Source organism: Microtus oregoni, unplaced genomic scaffold (genome assembly GCF_018167655.1).
Source record: "Microtus oregoni isolate MIOR12 unplaced genomic scaffold, Mior012 000020F_ref0000438, whole genome shotgun sequence".
Classification (NCBI taxonomy): domain Eukaryota; kingdom Metazoa; phylum Chordata; class Mammalia; order Rodentia; family Cricetidae; genus Microtus; species Microtus oregoni.
Genome location: NW_024543079.1, coordinates 37,681,272 through 37,707,904, shown reverse-complemented (window position 1 = coordinate 37,707,904; position 26,633 = coordinate 37,681,272). Strand labels below are relative to the sequence as shown.

Genomic DNA, 26,633 nt, shown 5'->3' with positions numbered 1-26,633 from the left:
AAGACTAATGTATCCAATGTAGAACTTACCGTTAAGCGGTAGGAAAGCGGAAAGTGGTATTCCCCACCCCATCCCCCACTCCCACGTGGAACTAGCCCTAGCACACAGAGGTGCTGATTTTACTGATCCAGGCCTCTTCCTCCAGACATGTGGCTTCTCAATCCACCACAGACGTGTGGTCAGCATCTACTCTGTCACAGGGACAGTTGTCAGGAGTCGGAGACACAACAGTAAGCAAAAGGGACCGAATTGCAAAATAGAAGCTCATTCAAACAGCAGACATATATGGAACGTACATGTTACACGTATAACTTTCTTCAAACGCAGTGAGACCCTGCATGCATTCCTTTGGAGTTGTGGGGCCAGTGCTGGGCCCCTTGCATGTAGGCAAGTGCCCTTCCACAGAGTTATATGTCACACAGCTGTATGCGTTCCTAAATATTCATCCGGAAAATATCCCAGGTAGAAATTTAAAATGGAAAGGCAGCTTTATCAGTTTTAGGCCCACAGTCCAAAGATAGTCTATCTTTTGCTTGTGAACAGTGACACTCCACAGAACCACGGCCACCCTGAAAATACAGGTTTCCTTAGACTATTTCACATAGGAGCGCAAACAGGCCACACAAACAGAAGCAAATCGCACGGAAACTGCCACTCAAAAGGAGTCTCTGACAGCCCTTAACTCTTTTAATAACCTGTTTCCCCTTGAAACTCAAGATTTAGGATCAAGGCAAATGTCACCCGATAGCCCCGACAGTCAGCATATTTTGTTGTGATCCTATACGGCCTTTCATGGCCGTGGATTTAGCCATCAGATGGCTCTAAGTGGGATCAGAGATCTCCTTTCCGTGGATACAGTATCCTCCGGTTCCCACTGCCCTCAGGATGCCTAAGTGAGCTCAGAGTGTTTGCCCAGCCCTTAGTTTTCGGAAGGTGTCATTTCATGGCACTTTTATTCGCTGATTTTCACTACAGCTCATTAAAATGTTGGCAGCAATGATCGTTGATGGTATTATGTGTGGCTTTTCAAACGATTTATTTTATTTTAAGCGATGTGTATGTGAGGAGAGGGTATGTGAATGTGATTGCAAATCCCAGAAGGAGGCATCGGATCCCTCTGGAGTTACAGGGGATTGTGAGCCTCCGTGTGGGTGCTGGGAACCAAATCCAGGTCCTCTGAAAGATCATCACCCACTCAACCTCTGAGCCGTTTCTCTAGCCCTGATATTATTATTTGGTTTTTAGACTTTTTGTCTCTTTTAAATACTTTACAAAAGTTGGGGGGTTTTATTTTTGCTGTTGTTTGTTTTTGCATAGCCACCCTGTTATTTTAAACTGTGTCACAGAAAATGTTACATTATCACAGTTTGCTATGAGTGCCTATAATTCACCTATGGATAAGCTGCATCCTCTTCCCCTTCCTCGTTCCTGTCACTTGTTCTTTGGGTTGTTCCCCATATCTTCATGGTCTTTATGGGGAGACCTACAGGTGTCTGTGATTGGGTCCTCAAGGAAGTGCCTAGCACACACTATGAGCACTGTCCACCCTGCTGTTCACCCTGCTGTCCTCCCTGCCGGACTGCTCCCCACCGCCACCACCAGCAGTGTGTGACACCGACAGGGATACTGTCTGGTTTAGGCCCCAAAATGGTGATGCTGCTCTCTGCCCAGGCCAAAGAGGGCAGGAAATGGTTTTCTTGGCAGTGTCAGCCTGATGACCCCAGGCCCGGCCCACGGGAGTGTGTTTTAACAAGCGCAGTTACCAGAACAGAACCTGCAGAGTGAAGGAAAAGCAAGCAAGAAAGCAAAAATAATAATAAAAAAAAAACCCTGTTGGAAAATACACAGAGAGATTAAAATAATGTTTGGCACTTAGATCACACTTTTAAAATTCTTCAAGCGCTTTAGAAACACTAGCTAATTAATTAAGCTGCCGAAATCTGCTTGCAGTTGGTCGAGAGCTCCAGAGGAGCTAAAGAAAGAGGGGGCTGAGGGGAGGAGCCAACCCTCCCCAGCCCCAGATTTTATTGTCACCTGCCTGGGGTGTGATTACAGGCCTCTGGCTGCACCACAAGAATAGCCCTGCTCCAACTTGTCTTCGCCCTGAGCGTAGCTCCCTCACCAACCGCTGACTCAGTTCTGTGTTCTTTTGGGGGATGAGGATAATGATAACGGAGCATCCGCATCCACGGAACAGATGAAGGAAGAGGCTCGGGGCTTTGCTAGGGTCACAGAGCAAATAAAACCTCTACTTTCCCAGTTCATCAGTGTGTTCCTTCAGCAGATATATGTTTTTGGGCACCGGGTCTCCCTGGCTGGGCTGGAAATCACAGCGATCCATTTGTCTCACGGTCCTTTTGCTATTGAGGACACGGTATGTACCAGGCAGGAGGCTAGACGGTACTTCCTCATGGATCTGCCATCCTAGTGGTCGGGAAACAGTCGACAGCAGTTTAGATATATAAAGAATACAGCAGTGTGGTGATGGGCTTAGAACTAGAATTTAACCGACTTGTGTACAGCCGGAGTTTATGTGTAACTCTGGAACAATGACGAAGCAGAGGGCAGATACAGTTCCCTGCTTATGTCTGATTGAATGGGAATCCACTCACGAATACTGAGCTGGCCAAGAGGGCCTGTTCTCGCCCAGGCCTGTCTTCATGCACGTGGCGGTCCCAGTTCGACCGGTCTCCTGTGGTTAACTGTTCATGGTTCCCTGCTATTGGCAGTAGCTGGGGATGTCACTGATGTCCTTCCTGTCTCTTCGAGCCTGTTTCTGCCTTGTGTCTGTCACTTGCCTGGCCGCCAGCCCTACCACTCCTAGGCTGGCTGATGCTGCCTGAGCCCCTGGTTTCTACAGTTCTTCTTTCTTCCCCTGTGGTGTGAGAATCAGGCTGTGCCCAGGCTGGTACTTTTGGATTCTATTTATACCTGCCATAAAAAGTGGACCTCAAGGGGAGCCCGGGCTGGGGAAGAGGACGAGGCAGGACACTGGGCAACTGATGACGGGCCTATCCCAGGGTCCTGGGTGTCTGCAGTGAGGGCAGACTCTGATCCCTGAACCTCTCTTTTCTTGGGCTCTCTCCCCTTGTCAGCGCAGTAATATCAGGCCATGGACTGGTGGGCAAACACACAGCGTCTCTTACCCAGCCAGTGAGAGAGGCTGCCCAAGAATTCTGCTGCAGTGCTGTCTGATAGGATCACAGTAGAAGCCAGTAGAAGTCCAGCTGGGGACCAAGATCACCTGACTCACTATTCCTGTCCTGCCACTCCTGCTGTTCTCATCCTCCCCCTCCTGTCCTCATCCTGTCTTCCTCTCTGGGTCACCGAGTCTCTAATGTCTGTGAGTGCAAATGCTCATGTCCCACAGCCACACATTCGGGAAACCATCATTCAGGAAGGTAGTTGGGCCACTATGCTTGGATGGCAAGGACTTTATCCACTGAGCTGACCCCGCAGCCCCCAGATGCTGTCTTTTTTTTTTTTTAAAAAAGATTTATTTATTTATTTATTTATACAGTATCCTGCCTATAGGTCAGAAGAGGTCACAGATCTTATTATAGGTGGTTGTGAGCCACCATGTGGCTGCTGGGAATTGAACTCAGAACCTCTGGAAGAGGAGTCAGTGCTCTTAACTGCTGAGCCATCTCTCCAGCCCCTAGATGCTGTCTTTTAACATGCTCACTGGCCTCAGATTGTTCCTGTCAGAAGTGCATCAAGATGGGCTCAGGGTAACATTTTACAGATGAAGAAGTGAAGGCTAGAAACCATAAAAAGCCCAAGCTGAAGCCACACTCACGTCCCTGGAGTTCTTGGCAGTGAGTGTGCACCTGGCCTTCTCTTATGATGCACTGATCGCTCCCAGTGATACAGCCCCATGCTTCGGAGCCACACCTAGGGCCTAGGTTCTCAGCTCTCCTATCACCAGACTGCTCTGCCAGAACCGGTTTTCCAGCACAGAATCTACCTCTTTGAAAAGCACCACAGATATCGGGGCCTCCTATTTCTGCATCTCTGCTAAGTTTGATTCCTTGGTGGGGAATCCAGGTTCCTGTTCTAACTGGCAGATTTAAATTCCAGAGCCCAGCTCAGACATGACACCTCCACAAAGAGCTTGGGCCCTCTACTGCTCTAAGGTGACTTAGCACTCTGTGCCCTGTTTTCCTGCTTATTAGTCTTGAGTTCCAGGCCCACATGTGGATTAAACATGTTACCATATGCAGTGTGCTGAACTCAATACCGTTGTGTGTGCTCAATCAGTGGAAATCACTGATGAACTTGAACTTGCAGGATCCCTTAAGGTGAATCATAGCTGTCATCTGTCTTTTCAGGAGCTGCAGGGGAGGACCTGAAGATTATTCAGCCTAAGAAGTCAGTGTCTGTTGCTGCTGGAGAGACGGTCACTCTGAACTGCACTGTGACCTCCTTGAGACCCTTGGGACCCATTATGTGGTTCAAAGGAACAGGGCAAAGTCGACAACTAAAATTCGATTTCACAGGAGAAAAGTTTCCTCGAGTTACAAATGTTACAGATGCAACCAAGAGAGAAAACTTGGACTTTTCCATCCGCATCAGTAACGTCACCCCAGCAGATGCCGGCACCTACTACTGTGTGAAGTTCCAGAAGGCAGGCAATGACAAGGAATATCTATCTGGAGGGGGAACAGTGGTCTCTGTGCTTGGTAAGTAAGCCTGTGCCTTCTTCATCCCCTGATGTGTAGCAACAGGTCAGAGAACAGCATCCCCTGTCCTGTGAGTGTGGCTCACAGCAGGAGCAATGGGAGAGCATGGTCACGATCTGACCTAAGCCTTGAGCAGATCAGGGAAGCCAAGGCCCTTTGTTTGCTCAAGGCTCAGTGCCAGCAAGTAAGAGGCACTCATCTGCCTGTCCCACACCCCTCATCTGCCCGACCCACAGCCCTCGCTTTCCCTTGCACGTGGGTCATGCTACCAGTGAGTGCCAGAGTGTAGACCAGAATACAGATCGCGGCCAGGCTCCTTGCTGCCCAGGCTCTAAGCATCTCCACAGGTGAGCCAGGTACACAATGGGTACCAAGGAAGTGCTGAGCCTTTTCACACATCATTTCACGAAGATCCAGGATGCCCCTTCCGTTCAGAACTTGAGGCTGGTTAGTGACAGCAAACCTCTCCCAAATGTCAGTCTGGTTCTTATTCCATGTGAGGACACAAAAGGCCATTGTGTGAATGGCTGCCTTTTATTCCAGCATCCAGAAATTCCACAATTTACTGTTGTCTTCTGCTGATAGATAGGTCACTTCTTCCCAGTTGTAGATTTTGAAAACAATGTTGCCCTGGTTGGCTCATCCCACTTGTCTAGGACAGAGACACCCACTGCATGAGGCCTACTACATCACATAGTGTGTTCATTTTAACTTGTGTGGATGTTACCAGCTTCCCCTCCAGGTAGCAGCCAGCGCTCCTTGCCACCCACCCCTGCACAGAAGCAGGGCAGGTAGCTTGTCCTGACTTTGCAAGTAGGACAAAGACACCAGCTTCCCAGGTCATGTGTCATTTGCATAGGCACCAGCTAACAAGTGGCTTCCTGCCTCATGTCATGTCTTCATCATAGCATTTTCTCCTTAAACCAGAGCTGTGAGTGTCCAGGATGTGTTAGGACACTGGCCCCTTAGGAAGCCACAGGGAATTGCCCAAGACCTTGAAGTTTGGAGCAAGGTTTGGCTTCTGTCAAGTCCTCAGTTTCTTTCTGTAAATGACAACAGTAATGGCCCCCATTCTGGGTTCTATGAGCATCAAGATGTTAACAAAGCCCTAGATGGGGTGGGTGTCAGGGTCATTACTGAGCATCAGAAGTGCAGTGACCAGAAGGACAGAGTCTGTCTCAAACCGTATCCCAGATGAGCCACTCCCTTTCCCGTGTCCTGGACAAACCCCTCCACATAGCACCTTAGTGGTCTCACCTGCCCATGACACTCCCACAGAGTATGTGGTCAGACTGAAGCAGTGACGTCATATCAGACACTTAGAATAGTGCCTGGCCTGTAGGAACTATCCCATCAGTAGGAACTGTGTCGAGCTGTGTCCATGTGGCCTTGGATGGGCCACTTTCCCTTCCCAGGCCTCAAGTGTTGGTGGGGTTGGAATGAGTTGGTGGCTTTCCATCTGTCTCCTTGTGTGACTCATCTAAAAAACTGAAAAAACATCACACATCCCGTATCTACCCTAGAAATTCTGCTGTAACTGACTTGACATGGATCTGAAGTGTGTGTACATGTGTGTGTGCGCACGCACACGTGTGCATGCGTGTTGTCATAGCTACATGTGCACGAGCAGAGGACCGAAGAGGATGTTTAGTGTCCTGTTATATTACTTCCTGCCTTGTTTCCTTGAGACAAGGTCTCTCACAGATCCTGGCTGTAGGCTGGTGGCCAGTGGAGCCCTGTGATCCTTCTGTGTCCACACCACTCCCATAGCACTGGGGTTATAGGTGCATGCCACGGTGTCCAGCCTTTTTAAACATGGATTCTAACTCAGGTCCTCATACTTGCTCAGCAAATACTCTTACCTTCAGATCCATCTCTACAGCTTGTGTCTGAAGTTTCTCACCACAGCCAGGCTGAGATATGTGTCCTGAAACCACAGAAGAAAAACTGTGGCTTTTATTTTTCCCCTGGCAAAGTTGGTTCCCGTGAAGCTGGTGCTCAAAAACCGTTTATGCCTTAAACAGTGTGTGTTCTGGGTCCCAGTGATGAGCAGAATCATGTCCAGGAGCTGGCCCCAGAGGACTGGAGGTGCAGCCCACAAAGCTCAGCCAGCCATGCTCAGATCCCTAGGAGAGGGACTTGCTTGACTTACACACATCTGTGTCTGAACAGAACCAAACAAATCTCCCATCTTCAGCTCAGACCCTCTCTGCCTCAATGATCCCCCAATACACAGACTCTTTCTCAGTGCCCCATGCTTCCTAAATGACTTAGCTGAATGAAACACCTGTGACCCCATTGGGGTTCTGAAGCTGCTGGCCTAACTCAGGTCCTGAGGGGGATTACTACAAAAGAGGAAAGAGCCACAGTGTGGTGGCTTTCTTGTGCCTTCTGACTGCCAAAGAATAAATGTGTAGTTTCAGAACTAAAGATAGCAGTCATAGCTGCTACTTATTAAGCACCTATTGTATGCCAGAAGTCATATTTACATCACCTTCTCAGGGCGATGTTTTTGTTCTCCTTTGTACAGAGGAAACACAGATGCTAAGAGGATTTTTTTTTAAATACTAAACTATTCATCTGAATTGAAGAGTTGAGTGTCACTCACTACGTGCCTTTGACTAGTCTCACTGTTCAGAGCCTTGCCCTACAGAAGGAGTTCATCCTAGACACACCTTTATGGGCTGGAGAGCGCAGAGGGAGCAACCAGTGTCAGGCTCCCAAGAACTCAAAAGATGACTACTTCTCTCAGTACTCATGGGATGCCCAAATTAAAAAATGTTCAAGGCCCTCGTCCAAGATGGGGGAGACTTGCGTGTAGCCTACACACATCCTGCCGTCTATTTTAAGTCATCTCTGCATTTCTTATAATACCCGATATGATGCAATTGCTATGTAAATAGTTGTTTAGGGAATAGTGACAAGAAAAAAATCTGTCACTATTTAGTATAGACGCAGCTTTTCCGACAATGTTTTACATTTGCGGTTGGTTGGCTTTAAGCACGGAGAGCCCCTGGAGTTGGGAGGATGGCGCTGCAGCCCTTCACCTCTCAAGGATCTTAAAGCTGCTGCTGTCTTGATGGATATGACTTCTTCAAGTGTCACCTTCCTCTCTGTGCCCTCAACATAGGTGGATACTAGGGAGCAAGTTGTGTGTTCACACATGGAACAGTGGTGTTTGCTGTCTGGAGATGGTGCTGAGGGATAATGAGCAATTTGGATTAACACCCAAGGGACACCACCTCCCTCCTAGTCACTCATGTGGGCTTTCAGGACCGAAGTGCTTCTGCTTGCTTGGTGGGGCTGCTCGCTGTCTGTCTGGTAGCTGTCTGTCTCTTTAATAATTAGTTAGAAATCAAGGAACCACCTTTGACTTTCTTAACACACAGGTGATCTCTTTTTCCAACTATAAACAAAAGCCCTCCAGATTAAAAACAACAACAACAAAATCTTTAGCCTCTCTCCCTTTCCAATGTGGGACTTGGCATGGATGAGACCTACTAGGATGTGTAGAGAGAAAAGAAACGCCATTGCATGAACCCCTAAGTTCTTTCAGGGGGAACATTAGAATGAAGCCTAGGGCTGGAGAGATACTTGGTAGTTAAAGAGTCTGTACCACTCTTACCAAGGCCCTCGTTCAGTTGCTGGCAACCACACGGTGACTCACAACCACCTGTGACGCCAGCTCCAGGGGATCCAGTGTCCTCCTCTGACCTCTGCAGGAACCCGCTCACATATAGACACATTTAAAACAATTTTAATTTTTTTAATAAAAATTTGGGTCAAGGACAGATCCATGTGTCGTGTTTGAGAGGCATCTCTGTGTGTCTATCACCCAAAGCAGAAAGCTCGCAGGGCCTCATTTCATCCTCACTGCATCCAGAAAGAAGAAACATTGCCACCCGTTTCTCAGGCGTGGCTCTGGGAGGGGCACAGATCTCAGAGCAGCCACTGGGTTCCACCTTCGTGGTAGTGCCGTTTGTTTCCTGTGCTTCCGTCTGCAAACACTTTCTCTGGGTTGGCAAAGTTTCCAGGAATGCCGTTAGGGGTAGTTAAAGCAAAGGATGAGGTAGGTCAGCCATCCCTGTGTGTGCACAAATCGTGGAACCCCTCAATGCAGAGAAGACTTAGTTCTCAGGCCTGGGGCTCCTGGCCTTGCCTTATTGTCTGCCTTGCTCATTTCTTGGAACCTTTGCTAAGGACAGGGCCATCCCAGCTTTACCAAGACGAAGATTAATGACTAGTGTCACCAGGCTGAAGGTACAGTTTAGCGTTAGAACATGTATTTAGTGTACAAAAGCCTGCGGCCCATCCCTAGTGATCCAGTAGTGATGCTACTGTCTAGGCAGGTTGCTTACCCCATCTCTCCCTTCGCTTGGCCTTCACCATCGTATCTCTTGTCTATAAATGCTCCTCTAGCCAAACCTTCTGCACCAGTGGTATTCAGGCCAGCAAGCAAGGTCACACCTGGGCAGACAGTGAACTTCACCTGCGAGTCTTATGGCTTCTCTCCCCGGAATATCACTCTGAAGTGGTTCAAAGATGGGAAAGAATTCACCCACTTCCAGACCACCGTGAGCCCTAAGGGAGAGAGTATCTCCTACAACATCTCCAGCACAGCCCAGCTGGTCCTGAGATCCGAGGATGTTCGTTCTCAGATCATCTGCGAAGTAGCCCATGACACCTTGAAAAGCGGCCCTCTTCGTGGGATTGCTAACTTATCTGACATCATCCAAGGTAGATGTCCCTGACTTCTAGCCCAAACACACAGCAGCCATTAATTACCCTGTGACTAGCACCGTGCTGGCAGTTGCATTTACTTGACCAACAGCAACTCCAATCGCTGGGCGCCCAGTGTGAGCCACACCCCCCTTCCCTGGTGGTTTTGTTTATTTTGCTCTTGTGCCTGAATTCCCACTCCATGCCAGAAGCTGCATGCATCGACTTCATTTGTTATCACCCTAACGGTAGCTACCAGGGCCCAGACCAAGCATCTACTGTGCTCTGGGCGCCCAGTTTACTCACTCCATTCTCATTCAGAGCCACAGTGTTTGAGTGCCTGATGCATGCGTGGCCGTCCTGTGTCCGCTATGGTGGGAGCGGCTCAACTCTGCAGCCCCTCCTCTGCGGCTTAAGGTTAGAGCTTCTGCCTGTACTGTTTCAGTTTCCCCCATCCTGGACGTCACCGAACAGTCCACAGGGAACCAGGCAAACGTCACTTGCTGGGTGCAGAAGTTCTACCCCAACAAACTCCGGCTGACCTGGCTGGAGAACGGGAACGCATCACGGACAGACGAGGCCTCAAATGCCACAGTGAACAAGGATGGGACCTATAACTGGACAAGCTGTCTCCTGGTGAACAAATCTGCCCATAGAGAGAACGTGGTGGTCACATGCCAGGTGGACCATGATGGGAAGCCAGCGATCGCCAAAAACTATACCGTGAGGGTCTTGCACCAGAAGGAGCAGGGCATGGACGCTACCCTTGGTGAGGCTTCCACTCCCATTGACTGACTTTTTTTTTTTTACTTTATCTTGATGTTATCTGTTTTTAAATGTTAAAGTCATATGTAATGCTTATCATAGGACAGTCTAGAAGTCTATAAACTAAGCACATTTTAAAGTGGGCTCCTTTTCTCTCCTACCCCTAGAGTCAGCACTGTTCAGAGTTTGGTTCCTGTCTTGTTGTGTCTTTTGACACAGTGTGCCACAGAAGAGGGAAGGAAAGAGAGCCGGACTTTGCTCGCCTTCTACCTCCTGTCTTCTTTACCTAACAACTGTCCACGTGGTTCTTCCCTACCCCTTGCTCTTTCTGGCCTCTGCTCCTTGCCCTGTACTTGCTTGTGCCCCCTCCACCTCCCGTCGATGCTGGTGGTTTGGCTCAAGGATGCCAGTACTGCCAAGGGCATCCTCGTTCACACTGTCACCGAATGGCTGTTTCCACGGGACAGTCTTACCAAGGCTGTTTCTAAGCCAAAGTGTGTGTGTCTAGGACAGTGCTGTGCCCCACTGTTCTGTGGCAGCATGCCAGCAATGTCACCTCAGCCCCTCCGTGTGCTGTCAATCAAGAGCCCTTCGTTTTGAAAGTGGCCACATGCACTGGCTTTGTGGCTGTGTCCCATGGTCTTGTCACCGCCACAACTGATGCTTTGTACATAGCAGAGGCTCTGAAGGGAACCAAGCAGGGGCCATTTTCTTGCTCATCCTTCAGAGATGACTCAGGAAACCCTCAGACCCGCGTTGTGCTCCTTTGAGACCTTTGAGATTCTTGTAGGATGCATAGAACTTGCAGGTAGGAAATGTTGATGTCCACACTGGCTCTATCACCAACTTGCTGTGTGATCTTGGGCAAGTTGGTGTCTCTCTCTGAGCCTCTGCTGTTGTGGACATGCTGAAAGGGATTTTGTCCCTCAGTTGGTAAGGGCCATGACTGTCTTCCTTAACCCTGTAGCTTCGGAGCACACAGAGCATAGCAGGGAACCAATAAAAACCCTGAGAGAGGATGAAAGGTCGGGCAGGTGCTTTGCCAGGTCATCCTTGGTGCTGTGGAATGAGGTAGAGATTAGTGCTGGCCTCAATAATCAAGGAAAGAGCAGGGGAACACAGTTCCACCAATACAGATGAAGACTAGTTGGGGCCCTTATTTGAATTCACATTTCTGTGTCACGGAGCCCTGCTCTTGACAGTACCGTTCTATGGTCTAGGACCTGGCTGGCCCGTGCTGTAAGCTCCTGCCGTAGTCACACATACTCATACTGCGGGTTAGGTCCTGGGCACAGAGAGTGTGGAGCCCTGAACGCTCTGCAGAACCGTGCCAGCAGCACGTCCTCCACTCTCAGACAATCGCCCACTTGGGTTCCAGGGCATCTGTCCTGCTGCCGTGGTGGACAAGAAGGGATGGGTTTGCATCCCTCAGGGTTGGGAGTATGGTTTCCACTGGTGACCGGTAGCTGCTTTCTCTGTGACTGCCAACAGCGTGTGTTCCGCAGTGCTCGTGAGAGACCTGCATGGGTGGGTAGGGAAGCTAGACATCTGAGGAGAGCCAGCCAGATGCCCACAGCTACAGAGGACTGGTGAGAAAGAGGTGAGCTTTCCTGTTTTCTGTTTCTAAGTTGCATACATGAAGTCCCTCTTGCTTGTCCTCAGGTAGTGACTCTCCCACACAGAAGAACATCTTCATCGCGGTGGGTGTGGTGTGCGCCTTGCTAGTAGTCCTGCTGATGGCAGCCCTCTACCTCCTCCGGATCAAACAGAAGAAAGGTGGGTGGGATCTCGTCTTTCTCTCCGGGCGGTCCTTCTCACAGAATGGCCACTGGCATCTTAAGCATATGTAACTTCCGGTGACAAGAAGACCAGAGGGTAGTCCTGGGATTGATGGAACAGCTTCACCATGCTGGAGTCTAGGACAGTCGCTCCTCAGCCTTCTTCCCTCACTGCCTCGGGTCTCATGTTCTCATGGGGCTGCTACTGAGGTGGTAGGAAACAGGGAACTGCCAGGGTGGCAAGGGAGACCTCAGGGACTCTTCCTGGCAGCCTCAGAGAGGAAATGCCTGAGCAGCCTGCAGCCTTCCATGTTCCTTACATATGTGCAGGTTTCATGTTAGCAGATTCCCCAGTTAGGTTTCCCAACTGTCGCCAAGGGAGTGGGAGAGACAGCAGAGTTTCCATGTAAGAGATTAGGCAGGTGCCTGGATACACAAGGCTTAATAAAGGCAGCTCCTATAGCCAGCGTCATATACAAGCCCCTCCCAGGAGAGACCCCTCACAGCAGCGAGGTACATGACCTTAAACTCCACGGGGGAAGGTGCAAGTTCCAGGCCAGGCATCTTTCCCTTGGGTACAGTGTACGTGTGTATGTGTGGTTATGGTCGTGCAAGGCCTCTGGCCGCTAAGCCAGCAAACAGGCTCCAGACCCTTGTTTCAGACTCATCATCCCAGCCCCCACCGGACTCTCTCCCCCCATCTGAGATTGCTTCAGTGTTGTATTTAGGCCACAGTCACCGTAGAGGAACTGGCAGGGGGCACGCTGTTCTTCTGACTTGTTCGAGGGCACACCGCTAATCAGGGGACCAGATTTGGAGGGTAGCTATGAGGCCCAAGTGTGAACTGCCGTGTAAGAGAAGGTCTGCACATTCTGGTACACACCGGTACACATCTTCTTCCCTCTGCTGGAGGAGGCTGTTTTGTGCTGGTTTTCCATAATGTTTATATATGTAACATTTTATCTCTACTCAGCGCACCCCTTTGTATCCATTTGAAACTCCGAGGTTTTTCTCTTTTATGTCCTGTTCACTTTGCTGTTAAAAAACGCCTCATGAACCACAGCCTGAACACGAGTACCATCCAGAGCTGCCATTCTGCAGCCGTGTGTCTGCTTAGGAGGGACAGCGTGGCCCACCTGTCTCCCATCCCTTCGGCACCCCTCAGGCTATGTCCCACAGTTTCTGTCCCATCTGGACCACCTGGAAGGACTCATTTCTGAAACAGCAGCCAAGCCTCAAGTCCTGACTGAGGACTTGAGCTCTCAGTCATCTTTGCCGGGCTGTTCCCAGAGTGCCTTGAGAGTCACACAGGAGGGGTCCCTGCTCCACTCGAGGTAGACATTGGTGAAGTCCCAGTCATCCTTTCAGAGGCCTGGCCCCAGGTGTGTACAAGGTGCTTGGGAGCTCACTGTTGCGTGGCTCAGCATCAATGCCTAAGAGATCAGGGGAGACATAGCAGCCTGGAAGACTGTGAGCACAGGCACTGAGAAGTGAGTGTGTGCAAAGTCAAACACGGACTGAAGCAACAGGGACAACCAAAATGTGATCGGCCCGGGCCCACAGTACCCCTGATGTTTTGCATGTAATAATGCAATCGGTTCTCACCACAGACCTTGGGACTCTGACACAGTTTACAGATGAGGAGATTGAGACATGGCAGCATTATAAAACTTCAGAACGTCACGGCGGATAGGCTAGAATTCGGAGCCAGAGGACACAATTAGGGGCTCCTCTACACACCACCCCACCCCACTCCCCTCCGACCCTGAAGAGCAGCCACCCTTCTCCCCTATCATGGCTGTATTCAGGGTGAAGGACCCCATTTTACCTACCAGCTCTGTGTTTCTGAGAAGATGCCATTGCCCAGTTTAAAATGAAGACAGTCTCTGTCCTTTGACTCCCAAAGGTGGCTTTGCTCAGACCTTTGGTCCAGAGCCCCATTCAGCTGCAGCATGCTAGCTGCAGCCCCCCTCTTTGTCCCTGCTCGCCTGCAGATTCAGGTCCTGGGATGCCCCAGCCTGCCCCAGCCTGCCCCGCCCAGCAGCCGGAGCTCATCATCCTTGAGTGGCCTGGGCAAAGTGTGGTGCTGAGCCTGTTTTGGCACATATGTTACTTTTTAGTTGCAATTTTACAACAAAATGGGAATCAAACTGTTGCAGATAGAATCCCCCAGGGATAATCTCTGGGATGCCCTTCCTATACCACAGACCTAAAAACCGCTGACCCAGACAGCTGCCTTCATGGAAAGTGAGGATGGGTTAATAATGAATGCCATGGCTAGCCCTGTGAGCTAAAGATGCTCAGAGACAGGAAGTGACCCACCCAGGATCACATAGCAGGTTAGTGGGGGAGCAGGCCCAGGGTCCACACCCACCCCCCAACTCAAATTCCTGTTTGAATCTGCTCCCCAACAGTGTGGGACCTAAGTGGGGTCTGCCAGCGTTATGTGCTTGAATGGAGAGGGGCCCAGGAGAGAGTAGGAAGCCATCTGGGCCCTCGAGGACTGACGGCTGTGCGTGACGGTTGGCATCCGATAAAAGCGCAGCGCAGTAGCCTAGATGAGCCCTGAAAGGTGGTGGATGAGAGTAGACCATCTACTGGCTTGACACTAGGCCTTCGCTGAGCTGATTCTCCCCACATCCCTGAGGCAGATCTTGGTTCAAGGATAGTTACACAGTTTTTGGTTAACACCGCTTTTTTTTCTTTTTCTCTTTCAGCTAAGGGGTCAACTTCTTCCACAAGGTAAGCGCTTCTGTGGGCCAGCATACTATCATAGTCGCATTTTTTTTCTAACCTGTGTATACACGTTTGTATATGTGAGCGTGGACATGTGTGTGCTGCGGCATGCGTTTGTAGGTTGGCGAATACCTTAGTCTTTGCCTTCACTTTGTTTGAGGGGGGCCTCTGGTTCCACTGAGTATGCCGGGTTAGCTGGCCGAAGAACTGGGGACTCTCCCGTCTTTGTCAGCCTTCTCCCCTTAGACGTGCTGGGGTTGCAGCCAGACTTAAGCTGCTTCCTCTGCTTTATGTGGGTTCTGGAGAGCTGAACTTGGTCTTCGGGTGCAGCTGGCACTTCCGCATGGAGCCATCTACTCGGACCGACCCCCTTTTTCTTAGTTGTCTGATAGACCCCAAAACACTGTAAATCACCGACCCTTGCGCTTTCTCTCTTGTACCCTGCTTGTCAGGACTATTTAACCTTATAGTTTTTTTTTAATTGATTAAGTTTTTTTATTATTGCCTTAAAGAAATAGGTTTCAGGGCACATTGGCATTGGTAGCTCGAGGCCTTTGCCTACTACCCAGTGACAGTGATGGGGCTATCCTCCTTCCTTACACCTGCTGTACTCATGAAGCCCTGTGCACTCCACGGGACTCTCCAGGCCTTAGTCATGGTCCCCTCCTTCCTTCTGCGAAGCACACTAGGATGTAGCTTAAGGACCAGTTGGGGTGGTAGGGGAAGTCCTTCTGAGGTCACAGCCTGCTCAGGAGCTCAGATGGTGACATCACAGGACACCTTAGTGCAGAAGTTGTGTTCAAGGGTATTTGAGCTTGTTCAAGGGGGTTCCAGAGCTCTGTTCTAGGGGCTGGGGTACAACCCCGTCTCAGGCTTAGGGAGGAAGTGGGTGTGGAAACAGCTGTAGTAATAAGGGCGGCGGGGCTGCGTTCCCAGCACCCCGGCCGCCTGCTCGGCTAGCTTAGCTTATGCCCCGAAATAACAACACACAAACTGTATTCATTTAATCACTGCTTGGCCCATTCTCTTCTAGGCTAATTCTCACATATTAATTTATCCCATTTCTAATCATCTGTGTGTAGCACCCCAAGGTGCGCTTACTGGGAAGATTCTAGCCTATGTCCATCCTGGGTCGGAGCTTCATCCCGGGAGCGGGGCATGGCGTCTCTCTCAGGCCTCTGCTCCTGAGAGGAGAGCTATCGAGTCTCTGAGCTCACTTCCTCTTCCTCCCAGCGTTCTGTTCTGTTTACTCCTCCCACCTATCCTCTAACCAATAAAATGGGCCAGGGCAGTGCCTTTATTAGCCAATGACCTTCCTCCATCAAACAGCCATCCAGGGTATGGTGGCTCCAACACAGCAAGGGTGGGTGGCCATATATGGCTTAGGTATAGGAAGCCACAGTCTCTGAAGAGACCTGTGAGCAGGGACCTGAAGTCAGGGGCTCTGGGGCAGGCTTAGCATGCCTGGACAAGAGAACAGGTAGAGCCAAGCCTGGAGTGGGGAGGCCCAACTGACCGGGGCACAGGAAGGCGAGAGATGAGGAAATGCACAGCCAAGTGAGAGTCACCCCTTTTGGAAAAAGGCTTTTCTGGCTTGTAAGATGGGCCCTGGTGCTCCCCTAGAGTAGGACAGCACCCCACAGTCTGTTGTGTAAGTGTGCCAGTGTGCTGTATAAAACCTTAAATGACTCTGTGTTGGTTTGGGTGAGCTTGGAGCATCACGTGAGCTGTGCCGGTCTCTCCTTCCTTCCCTCATCGTTCCTTCTCTCTTTCCCCTCCTTCTGGAGCCCAGAATTGAACTGAGGGTCCAGAGGGGAAGCAAGTACTACAGAGCTTGACTGCAGAAGGACTCTGGGTGGTTCCATGGAGAGATGTGGTCTAACTTGTGTTTTACAAGTATCGCCTAGGCAACCAGTGAGGTGGAAGCAAAAGGGCCAATAAGGAAATGACTATACTGGGCTAAGCAGATGCTGAAAGTTTGGGCCAGGTGCTGTGTGGGCTAGGATGTGGTCAGGTTCTGGTTATATTCTAAGGACAGAGCCAAGAGCACTTGCTGGTAAAGGGAATGTAGAGTCAAAGACAACTCATGTTTGGGCAGTGAGGAGCCTGTCCTCACCTCACCTACCTCCAGGGGCTCTGGGGAGCATCATCCGCCTCGGTCTGCCCGCCGAGAGAGTGCACAGTGGTCTTGGAATAAGCCTTGCCTCCTGTTTGGTCTCCCCAGGCAGCCTCTGACCCTGTCCAACCCTCCAGCCTCTGTCCCTGAACATGCCATGGCTATACCAACCCCCGCCACCCTCAGGAATCCCGTCCTCACACCCACACTCTGCCTGTCTCGTTCTTCCCCGTTACAGCCTTGTCCAAGGTCAAGGCTTGGCTCTCTTTTCTCCTTCCTCTGCTCAGACACCTTCAGTTGCCCTCTGTGGGCCTTCAAGGTTAAATCCAAAGGCCTATGGCCAGGCCCCTGTGCCTACACACTGTTAGTTCTGGACAACCATGAGGCTTCCCGCTGGGCTGGGCTGGGCTTCTTTTCTCTCCTGCCACCTATGGGGCCCTGGATTTCCTGCTAACGCATACACTCCTGCCTCTTCCACACAAGTACCCTCCAGGGGTTCTAACGGATATGGAGACACTATGGGTCCTGCAAATGATACCTCTGGAATTGTGCGCCAAAGTAGCTAGTGTCGACATCTTTCTTTGATCTGGCCCCTTGTGGTCTTCCTCAGTGAGGCCAGTACTTCCTCGTGGGTCAGGAGGCTTTCTGTGAGCCTCTGGTGTCCTGCACGAACATTCTGGTATGTATGAAGTAGCTCTAGCCTGAAGACATTTTCCTGACCTTATCTCTTGGACACAGGGACTACGTCCCTCCTGCTCACAGCCAGCAGTTCCTGCATCCCTTGGTGCCATCCCTGGGATGGGATAAGTTTTTCATAAAGGCTTGTTGAATGAAAGAATGCCTGAATAATTGTCACCCCCCCCACACACACACATTCACACCCCTGCAGAGCCTGTGAGCTCCGAGCCCCTGAAACTCCTTCCCATAGGTTTTCCTCGTCTTTCTTTTCTTTTCCTATCCTTGTTGAAGGACAGTGGTTCCCAGACTCGAGTGTGGCCGTAGCCTCCAGGGCTGTTCAAACAGAGACCAAAGCCGAGCCTCTGATTCCGACTCCATGCCACCCTTTGGGGGCCCCTGTCTCAGGAGGTTATTATAGTCCCTCTTCTGTGGTTGAGGCAGCCAGGATCTGAGAACTGATGTAATGTCGGGCTGCCCTGGGCCTGTGCAGGATTTCTGGTGCTGACACCTGCATGTCCCCATTGATGCTCTGTTGCCTCCCGTCCTCTGTTCCTTCCTCTAGTGAAGCAGGACATTTTCTGGCCTTTCATATCATTCCAGTGTGAGCCTACCCAGGGAGCGAAATCACTAGCTTCTTTCATGTCTCTAGACCAAAGTGATGGTGGGTAGCAAGCCTTAATGGCGGTTTCCCGGGCAGCAGTGGCTCTGGCCCAGCATGGCATCAAATACTTTCTGAAAGACACTGGTGCTGGTGTAGGAGACAGCCTAGCACCTCAGGGAGGGTGACGGGAATCCTGCATCTTTGAACTCAAAGGACCCTGCAGGACGCTGGCTGGCCATGGGCCCAGCTTTCTGACACCCAGGCGGAACCCTCTTATCCCCGCCCACATCGGAGTGTTGTCTGCTCTTTTATTGGACCCTGGGGTTTGTTTGAATGGGCACTGATGAAATGTGACCCTTTCGCTGCATTTATTCTCAGAATACCAGAACTACCTCGATTGTTCATTTATTTGTTTGGATTGAGCTCAGTTTGGAGCCAGACTTGAGGAAATTCAGTGAGAAAACCATTCATTCAGCAAGTATTCATGGAGGAGTATGAACCCCGAGTAGCCCAGGACTAGGTGCTAGGGTTTCATCATCCCCCCAAGCTAGCCCAGGACTAGGTGCTAGGGTTTCATTGCCCCTTGGCAGGCAGCATACCGTGCCAACTAGAAGCTTAATAATTGACACGCAGCAAGAGCTAGAAAAGGTGGAAGGAGGCTCAGAGCAAAGGGATGATCAGGGAGGACTTCCCAACAGAGGCAGCATTTAGAAGCCAGCTAGTGAGAGACACTCTAGGGTGGGGCCATTGGGGCCGAAGTACACTAGACAAGGAGTAGCTAATGCCAAGGCCCTGAGGCAGGGGTGTGGATGAAGCTAGACTAGCTAGAGCACACAGCAGGGGTCAGGAACACGCTGTGCACAGCCTCACCCGTACAGATGGACTACACTGTACGGTAAGGGTTCAGTACGGAAAGTAATTTCTTCCTCCTCCTCCTTCCCCTTCTCCTCCTTCTTCTTCCTGGTTTTCTTTCTCCTCCTCCCTCTTTCTCCTCCTTTTTTGTTTTGTTTTGTGATGGGAGTCTCAATATATAACCCAGGCTGGCCTTGAACTTGGATCCCTGTCTCAGCCTCCTGAGTACTGGGATTATAGGGATGAACCAATATGCCTGACTTTCACTTATAAAAGCAAGAAATGGAGGCAGGGAAGCTTGGGGACCTGGGACCAGCAACATAAGATGACCAAGTAGCCGAATTTGATGTCACTTTTGGAGATGGCCAATTCACCTTGTAATGAAAAGGGGAAGAATCCAGGATGTGCCCCACTCTAACCTGAGCCCAGGATGAGTAATGGTGCTGCCATATTTTAAAACAGAGCGGACCGATGCTTACAGTGTTGACTTCTGCTCTGAAAGACAGGGATGGTCTCCTGAGAACAGAGTTCGGAAGTTCTGTGAAGGTTCAGATAAGGCTGTTTAAAATAGGATTTCAGCCGGGCACAGTGGTACATGCTTTTAATCCCAGCACTTGGGAAGCAAAGGCGAGTGGATTTCTGTGAGTTCAAGGCCAGCTCAGGCTACACAGTGAGACCCTGTCTCCAAAGAAAAGTGTTAAAATAGGATTTCAAAGACCTGAAGAGAGAGTTGTCTGTGCAAAAGGCCTTGGGGCCGTTTGATAGGCGCTAGCTTCAAGGTTGGGTGCCTGTGCCTATGTGGTAAGGCAGCATAGCAAGGAGGAACAGAAAACAGAAATGAAGATGTACAGGAAGATGTGAGGTTGTCAGAGAGAAGCAGTCCGGCCAACTCAGCACTGTTGGTGAAGCCTTCCAGGGAGGAAGCACACAGCTAAGTCTTAGAGGATACAAGTTAACCAAGAGAAAAAGTAGTTAGGAACCTATGCTGGCTAGATTTTCTTTGTCAACTTGACACAAACTAAAAGTCACCTGAGAGGAAGGAACCACAATGAAGAAAATGCTTCCTTAAGATCAGGGAAGACAAGCCTGTAAGGCATTTCTTTAATCAGTGATGGATGGGAGAGGGTCCAGCCCTTTGGTGGTGGTGCCATACCTGGTGGTCCTGGATTCTATGAGAAAGCAGCATAAGCAAGCCATGAGGAGCAAGCCAGGAAGCAGCACCCCTCCACGGGCTCTGCAGGATCCTGCCCTGCTTGAGTTCCTATCCTGACTTCCTTCAGCGAGAACGGTGATGAGGAAGCATACACCTAAGAGACCGACCGTTTCCTCTCCAGGTTGCTTTGGTCATGGTGTTTCATCACAGCGGTAGAACAGAGTCACCCAGGGCTATTGCTGAAGCAGAAAATGCAAAGCAGCAGTAACCCCCGTGCAGAGTCAGTGTGCAGACATGGGACCGAGTAAGGGTGGTGAAGTGAGCAGACACAGCAGACCACGTCGGGGGGGGGGGGGGGGGGGGGGGCGTGTCGGGGGACGCAGCGGTGATTGGCTATGAACCAGACAAGCAATGGGCACTGCAGAGGGTGGGAGCTCGTGACTGGGGAGAGAGTGGCATGACCTCCTATCGGTTGTGTCCTGGAGCCTAGAGGACTATTTGGCCACCTGGGACACTTTAGGATCCAAGCACTCGTGACAGTGCTATCAAAAACCCTGCTGCCAAGCCCCGTTGCTTGCTCATTCTGACATTATTCATGCTCACGTGCCCCAAGTCCCTGGCTTGGAAATTTATGTAACCCCTGCAGCACCAGTGGCTCCAGCTTGCTCTTCACCTTCGCTGTGACCCTCCAGGGAACCAAGCCTGGGCTCTGACTGCAGAATCAGGGGCATGCACGGTTGTTGTTGATGAAGCAAAGCATTTTGGTCTTCCTTCTTCCTTTTCTTTTAACAGCGCTGCATGGGTATATTTATAATATAGAACATTTGGGAGATACGGGAAACTAAAACAAAGGAAGATGCTCGGAAGACCACTGCTATTAGCATTTTCTTTCCAGCTTCCCACATATTTTTAGTGTGTGTGTGGGGGTACTTCATAGAGATTTGATTTTTCACTCATTTTAGTGAAAGCATTTGTAACTTAAGGGGAAAAAAAACTCTCAGGACTGGAGACATGACTCAAATATGCCGCTTTATTAGCATGAGCGGGGCGGTGGGTCCTTTCCCAAGCCCCACGAAAGCACCGCTTCTCTCACCTACCTTTTGAACACGAAATGGTTTGTTTTATGCTAATTCTCCCCAAACCACTGCCCATTGGCAAAGTACCAGGCTGTGAATTTATTTCCACATCTTGTCCAGGGCACATGCCTTTGTATGTTGAATCCCCCAGAAAGGCACAAGCATGGGTCAAAAGATGGGATCATTATCTGTGCTCCTGATTTGCCCACTACTTCTCAGAGGCTAGCCCTGGCTTGCTCCCCACCGCCGGCCGTACGCAGAAGTGCCTCTCCTTACCCCCCCCCCCCCCACTCCCTCGCTGTTCACCTTTCCAGCATCATTTTTAAAGATCCTCCCAACAGAGCGTGCCATTGTTTAGAATTCCCTCAGTGAGACTGGCTCCTGGGTCCAGACATTTGATAAGCAGTTATGGTCCCTCCCCCACCCATGTAGGAAGTAGGGCCCGAATGTTATTCTGATTGATTTGCATAAGCTCTTGAGATAGATATTTTTATCTGTGTCTCTTTCCGTTTTAGGTTGCACGAGCCCGAGAAGAATGCCAGGGAAATAACCCAGGTACAGTCTTTGGTGAGCTGCCCTTCCTGGGAAACTCGGGGTGTGATTTCCTCGCTTCAGCCGGAGTTGCAGATCTAGTTCTAAATTAAGACTCCGAGGGTAGGGAGGATCTGTGCACTTCCTGAGTCACCCACGAGTCCTCTGCACCCTTCTCTCTGCTCCAGCCACAGTCTGGGGACGGCTTGCTTCTCTGTTAGCCACGGCACAATTTCCAAAGAGCAAAGTGTCCCAAGTGAATGATGCCCTGGAGTCAGGCTGCAGCTTCCTTTGTGTTGCTCATCCCTGCAACCTCACTGCCACCTCCTTGTAGCCTGATTCTTCCTGCCAGCACGGCCTCTCTCGCCTCTGTGGAGGAGGAGAAGCCCCTGGTCACTGACTACCTGGGCTCCAAGGGCACCTTCCTTGACCTGGTGGCTTCCTCCCCCCGCCCCCCACTGATAAGGAGATTTTATAGGCAGCATTGTTAGTGCTGACCCCTGAGCCCCACTGTCTGTGTCCCAACATGCCAGCTCTGGTCACACTGGGGCCCTCTGAGTCTGGTAAAGAGACAAGCCCTATCCTGGACCCGGAACGAAAGCGCCAGCTTTCCTGCCATTCCCAGGGCAGCTGACACCACTTTAGACGGAATCTGCTGACAGAGCTAGATGGGATGGTGTTCGGAGACAGGACGCCGTGGTTGGCTGTCCCAGCCCCTACCAGCCCTAGGCATGCGCTGAGTGGTTACCAGCAAATGTAGAACAATTCTAATCGTGGCAGTGAGAACCCTTTCCCACTGTTATTTTGTCTTCACGCTTCCTTCTGGAATCTTCTGGGTAAAAGATGACGGTGAGAATCGGTTACTGAAGCCTGTAGAAAGTCACCTCCCAAGACTTACTGAGTATGCAGCTAAGTGCCCGGTCTTGGAGCAAGGTGGCCAGTTTTCTCTCCCTTGCAGCCAGCAGACTTTGGGCTCCCAGTGTCAGCCACCATACCTTGCCAGGGAGGGACACCAGTTCAGTCAACATGATTTCCCAGAGAGCAGTGAATACCTGCGGGACTCAGGGTACCACCTCTTTAGGATCAAACGGGCTTGCTTTCTTTTTTTAACTGAGTGGCTTAGCCCAAATTATTTTATTTTATATTATTATTATTATTATTATTGGTTTTTCGAGACAGGGTTTCTCTGTAGCTTTGGAGCCTGTCCTGGAACTAGCTCTTGTAGACCAGGCTGGCCTTGAACTCACAAAGATCCACCTGCCTCCGCCTCCCGAGTGCTGGGATTAAAGGCGCATGCCACCACTGCCCGGCTTGAATTTTCATCTACTCCCTAGGTCACATTCTTCCCGGACAGAGTTGTAGTCAAGCCCAAGTGAAATGACCCTGACGTATAGTTCCATCCATCTAGCCACCAATCCTCCATGTTTATCTTACCGTCCATCCATCCTGTCACTGCGGCTTGGGCTACTGTTGCTGTCCTTGTTTGCAGTTTAACAGATACCCAGTAAAAAGTCGTGGAATGGATATGTAGATGAAGACCGTTTCCCGATCTCCTGGGAGGTCACATTTACTAAGGTTGCAAAACATAGTCTTCGGTGGTAGATACGATGATAGGAAGATGTGAACTGAAGAGCTCAGAGGGGCTCTGGGCCCAGCCAGAGGAGGCGTTGAGAGCAGGCTAGAGCAGAATTATCCGTGGTGCCCTGGGCATCTTATAAGAAGAAGTGGGTACTCCAGGCCAAGGAAAATGGGAGAAGAGAGCTCCAGGTGGTTCCACCTAGACGAAGGAGGTGACATGAAGCAGGTATATGAGACAACCACTGTGGTGTTTCAGAAGACCCTTCAGGCTCCATGGGGAAGACGGTGGACTGGGGGGAGAAAGACTGGAAATAAAATCGCACTGGCAGGAGATGGGCCTGAATTAAGACTGAGTCCGTTGGCAAAGTAGCAGGCAGACTTTAGCCAGTTGATGGGTGAGCAGGCCAGGGCTCCAGAATGACTTTCTCTCTATGTCTTTTAGATCCAGGACACAAATGACATCAATGACATCACATACGCAGACCTAAATCTGCCCAAAGAGAAGAAGCCTGCCCCCCGGGTCCCCGAGCCCAACAACCACACAGAATATGCGAGCATTGAGACAGGCAAAGCGCCTAGGCCAGAGGATACCCTCACCTATGCCGACCTGGATATGGTCCACCTTAACCGGGCACAGCCAGGTCACAAGCCTGAGCCATCTTTCTCAGAGTATGCCAGTGTCCAGGTCCAGAGGAAGTGAATGGGACTGTGGTTGGCTCTAGGGCCCATAGCCATAAGTTTTCTTGTCCCACGTGGAGTGGCCATGATGAGGACAGCCCTAGAAGGCCAGATGGCACAGGTCCTAGGACCAGGAGTAAGGGTGGCCTTTGTCTTCCCTCCTTGGCTCTCCAACACTTCCACGGCAGCCATGTTCCTTCTTCTGGAGGCTGGTGTTGCAGAACCAGAGGGGGTAACTGAAGAAAACTGCCTGGAACCCAAGAAGTGTGCCTCGGCCTTCCACACACGGGTCTGGATCCTGGTCTTGGCGACTCCGGGTTGCTTTCTTGATGATCCAGAGCCTGGTCTCCTGTGTGGAGAAGAGCCCCCCACCTCCGCCCAACTTGGGCTTTGTGGGGGCAAGAACCCCTTTAGATCAAACTGCCCCATCCGCGGAAGAACTACACCAGGAGACAGCAAGTTTCCAGCCAACAGTGCTGGCCTCCCACCCGCCAGGCTGACTAGCCCTGGGGGAGAAGGAACCTCCTCTCTCCTAGACCAGCAGAGACTCCCTGGGCATGCTCAGTGTGGCCCCACCTCCTTTCCAGCCCCAGCTTGCTTCCTCCAGCTAGTACTAACTCAGCTGCGTCACTCTGTGGACTCCTGTAAATTATTGAGAAATGTGAACTGTGCAGTCTTGAAGCTAAGGTGTTAGGAAATTTGATTTGTGCTGTTTGGTTGTTGTTAGGTCTGTTTTTTTTTCTTTTTTCTTTTTTTTCTTAAAACAACAGCAGCAGCATCTTGACTCTTTGTCATGTGTTGAATGGTTGGGTCTTGTGAAGTCTGAGGTCTAACAGTTTCTTGCTCTGGAAGGATTTCTTACAGCAGAAACCGATTTTTTTTTCCGATTCCCAGAACTCTGAGGACCAAAAAGGGATCTCTCAGCTGCTACTTCGAGGCACTCAGCCTCACTGGGATGAACTGGGCCCTGTTCTTGCACAGCCGCGGGGCTGGCTGACCCTTTGCCTCCGTGGCTGCTTTGGTAAGTGCAGCCTTGTCTGACCCAATGCTGACCTAATGTTGGCCATTCCACGTTGAGGGGAGAAGGTCAGTGACAGCCTCCTTCACTCACAAGCACCTCAGAGGCATGCAGAGGGAAGGGACGCCCAACCAGCAGCCGGCGTTCCAGCGCTCTGACGGAATCAAGGCAGGGGGAGTCCATTACTGCCGTCGTCAAACCTCAGCAGAATCCCACTGGGACAGACCCTGGTCATACCTGTGATGACACAGCTGTAAGCCAGGGCAGACCCCTCTGTCATCTTGGCAGAGGCTCTGTCTGACCCACACCCTTCAGACTGGATGCCGGGGCCTGGCTGGGCTCATGGCCAAGCAGATGTGACAACCCTGGCTGTCTGGTCTTAACATGTAGTTCAACAAGTTAAGGCGCTAGTTAATGTCCCTGATCCCTGGGTATCCCTGGCTCAGGCTATTCAAATACGAAGCTGAGGCAACCTGCTTATTTCTATAGGTGCGAGGGAGGGGGTTACCAGGAACTCAGCAAGGACCCAGCTCTCTGGGCTTGGTGACCTGATACTTCCAATGATGGCATCCAGGAGTTAGCTGAGCCAGTAGGCTGTGTGGACAGCCCCGGGCCAGCAAACCAGAACTTGTCTTTGGTATCTGGGACCTATGGTGGCCCTGCCATCTTCTTGGACTCTCCTCTGTTTCCAAAGGGTTGATTTGTAAGCCTCCACCCACTTCTCCTCTGCCTAGAGACGGCACACGTGAGTACGCACACACAGGTGCAAAGCCCAGTTCAAAGAATAGCCTCTGGCTGACATCCTAATTTTGTCTTAGGTTTTTTTTTTTTTTTTCTTTTTGGAGGGAGAAAGGGAATGAGGCAGGGAAAGTCTATAGCTATAGCTTTAGCCAGGCAGCCTGGAGCACCCCCACACTTATATATGGAACTCTGGTACAAGAAAGAAGGGGGGAAGCGTCCTGTGAGAGGAGTGGGATCCGGTTTATCTGTAGACCAGATGAGAAGGAAACAGGCCCCATTTTGTACATAGTTGCAACTTAAAATTTTTGGCTTGCAAAATATTTTTGTAATAAAGATTTCTGGGTAACAACAATGCTCTTGGGTGTTGCAATCCTTGTCTTTTGAGACCTTGTCTGTCCTTGGAGTCTGCCAGTTGCCTGTCCCCTGGAGCTGTTGGACTGCCAAGGCTTCAGAACATTCCGTGTAACTCGGTCTCCTCCAGGCCACACAGATGTAAAGGTTCTGTCCCCTCGGCACGGAGGGAGTCATGGCGTTATTGGTTGTGCTGAAACCCAGACACAGAGTTTTATCCTTTCTCCACTATTTCAGTTTTGTGGAGGATTTACTCACCCACCTGCAACCTCGGGGACATTGGCTGTACAATGGGGTTTGACTGTGCCCCTCGCGGGGTTCCTTGGAGATTGAAGGAAGGAACCCCCTGTGCTATATGGCAGGTCTGCACTGGGTATTGGGCTGGCCTTCTCTGCCTGCACGACCCTGTGTTAGGCTTTCTATTTCTGTGATAATGCACTACGATCCAAAGGGACTTGGGGAAGAAAGAGCTTACACTTACACAACCCAGTCTGTCATCAAAGGAAGCCTGGCCAGGAACTAATGCTAAGGCCATAGAGGAGTTCCCCCTGTGGCTTGGTCTCCTCTCAACCAGACCATG

The 26,633-nt window shown here is 50.7% G+C and overlaps 1 protein-coding gene across 2 annotated transcripts in view; it reads left to right on the top strand.

Moving 5' to 3' along the window:
- Sirpa (signal regulatory protein alpha) overlaps window positions 1-26,051 on the top strand; it is a 41,626-nt gene extending 15,575 nt beyond the window's left edge. Inside the window, exons 3-9 of one of the 2 annotated variants that reach the window (XM_041670382.1) lie at window positions 4,332-4,682; window positions 9,102-9,419; window positions 9,847-10,170; window positions 11,829-11,942; window positions 14,662-14,686; window positions 21,672-21,723; window positions 23,708-26,051. In XM_041670382.1, coding sequence (XP_041526316.1) covers window positions 4,332-4,682; window positions 9,102-9,419; window positions 9,847-10,170; window positions 11,829-11,942; window positions 14,662-14,686; window positions 21,672-21,723; window positions 23,708-23,965 — 1,442 coding nt within the window. In that variant the 3' untranslated portion in view covers window positions 23,966-26,051. The remainder of the gene's footprint in view (window positions 1-4,331; window positions 4,683-9,101; window positions 9,420-9,846; window positions 10,171-11,828; window positions 11,943-14,661; window positions 14,687-21,671; window positions 21,724-23,707) is intronic. The other variant, XM_041670383.1, reaches the window with a different exon arrangement.
- The last annotated feature ends 582 nt before the right edge of the window (window positions 26,052-26,633 follow it).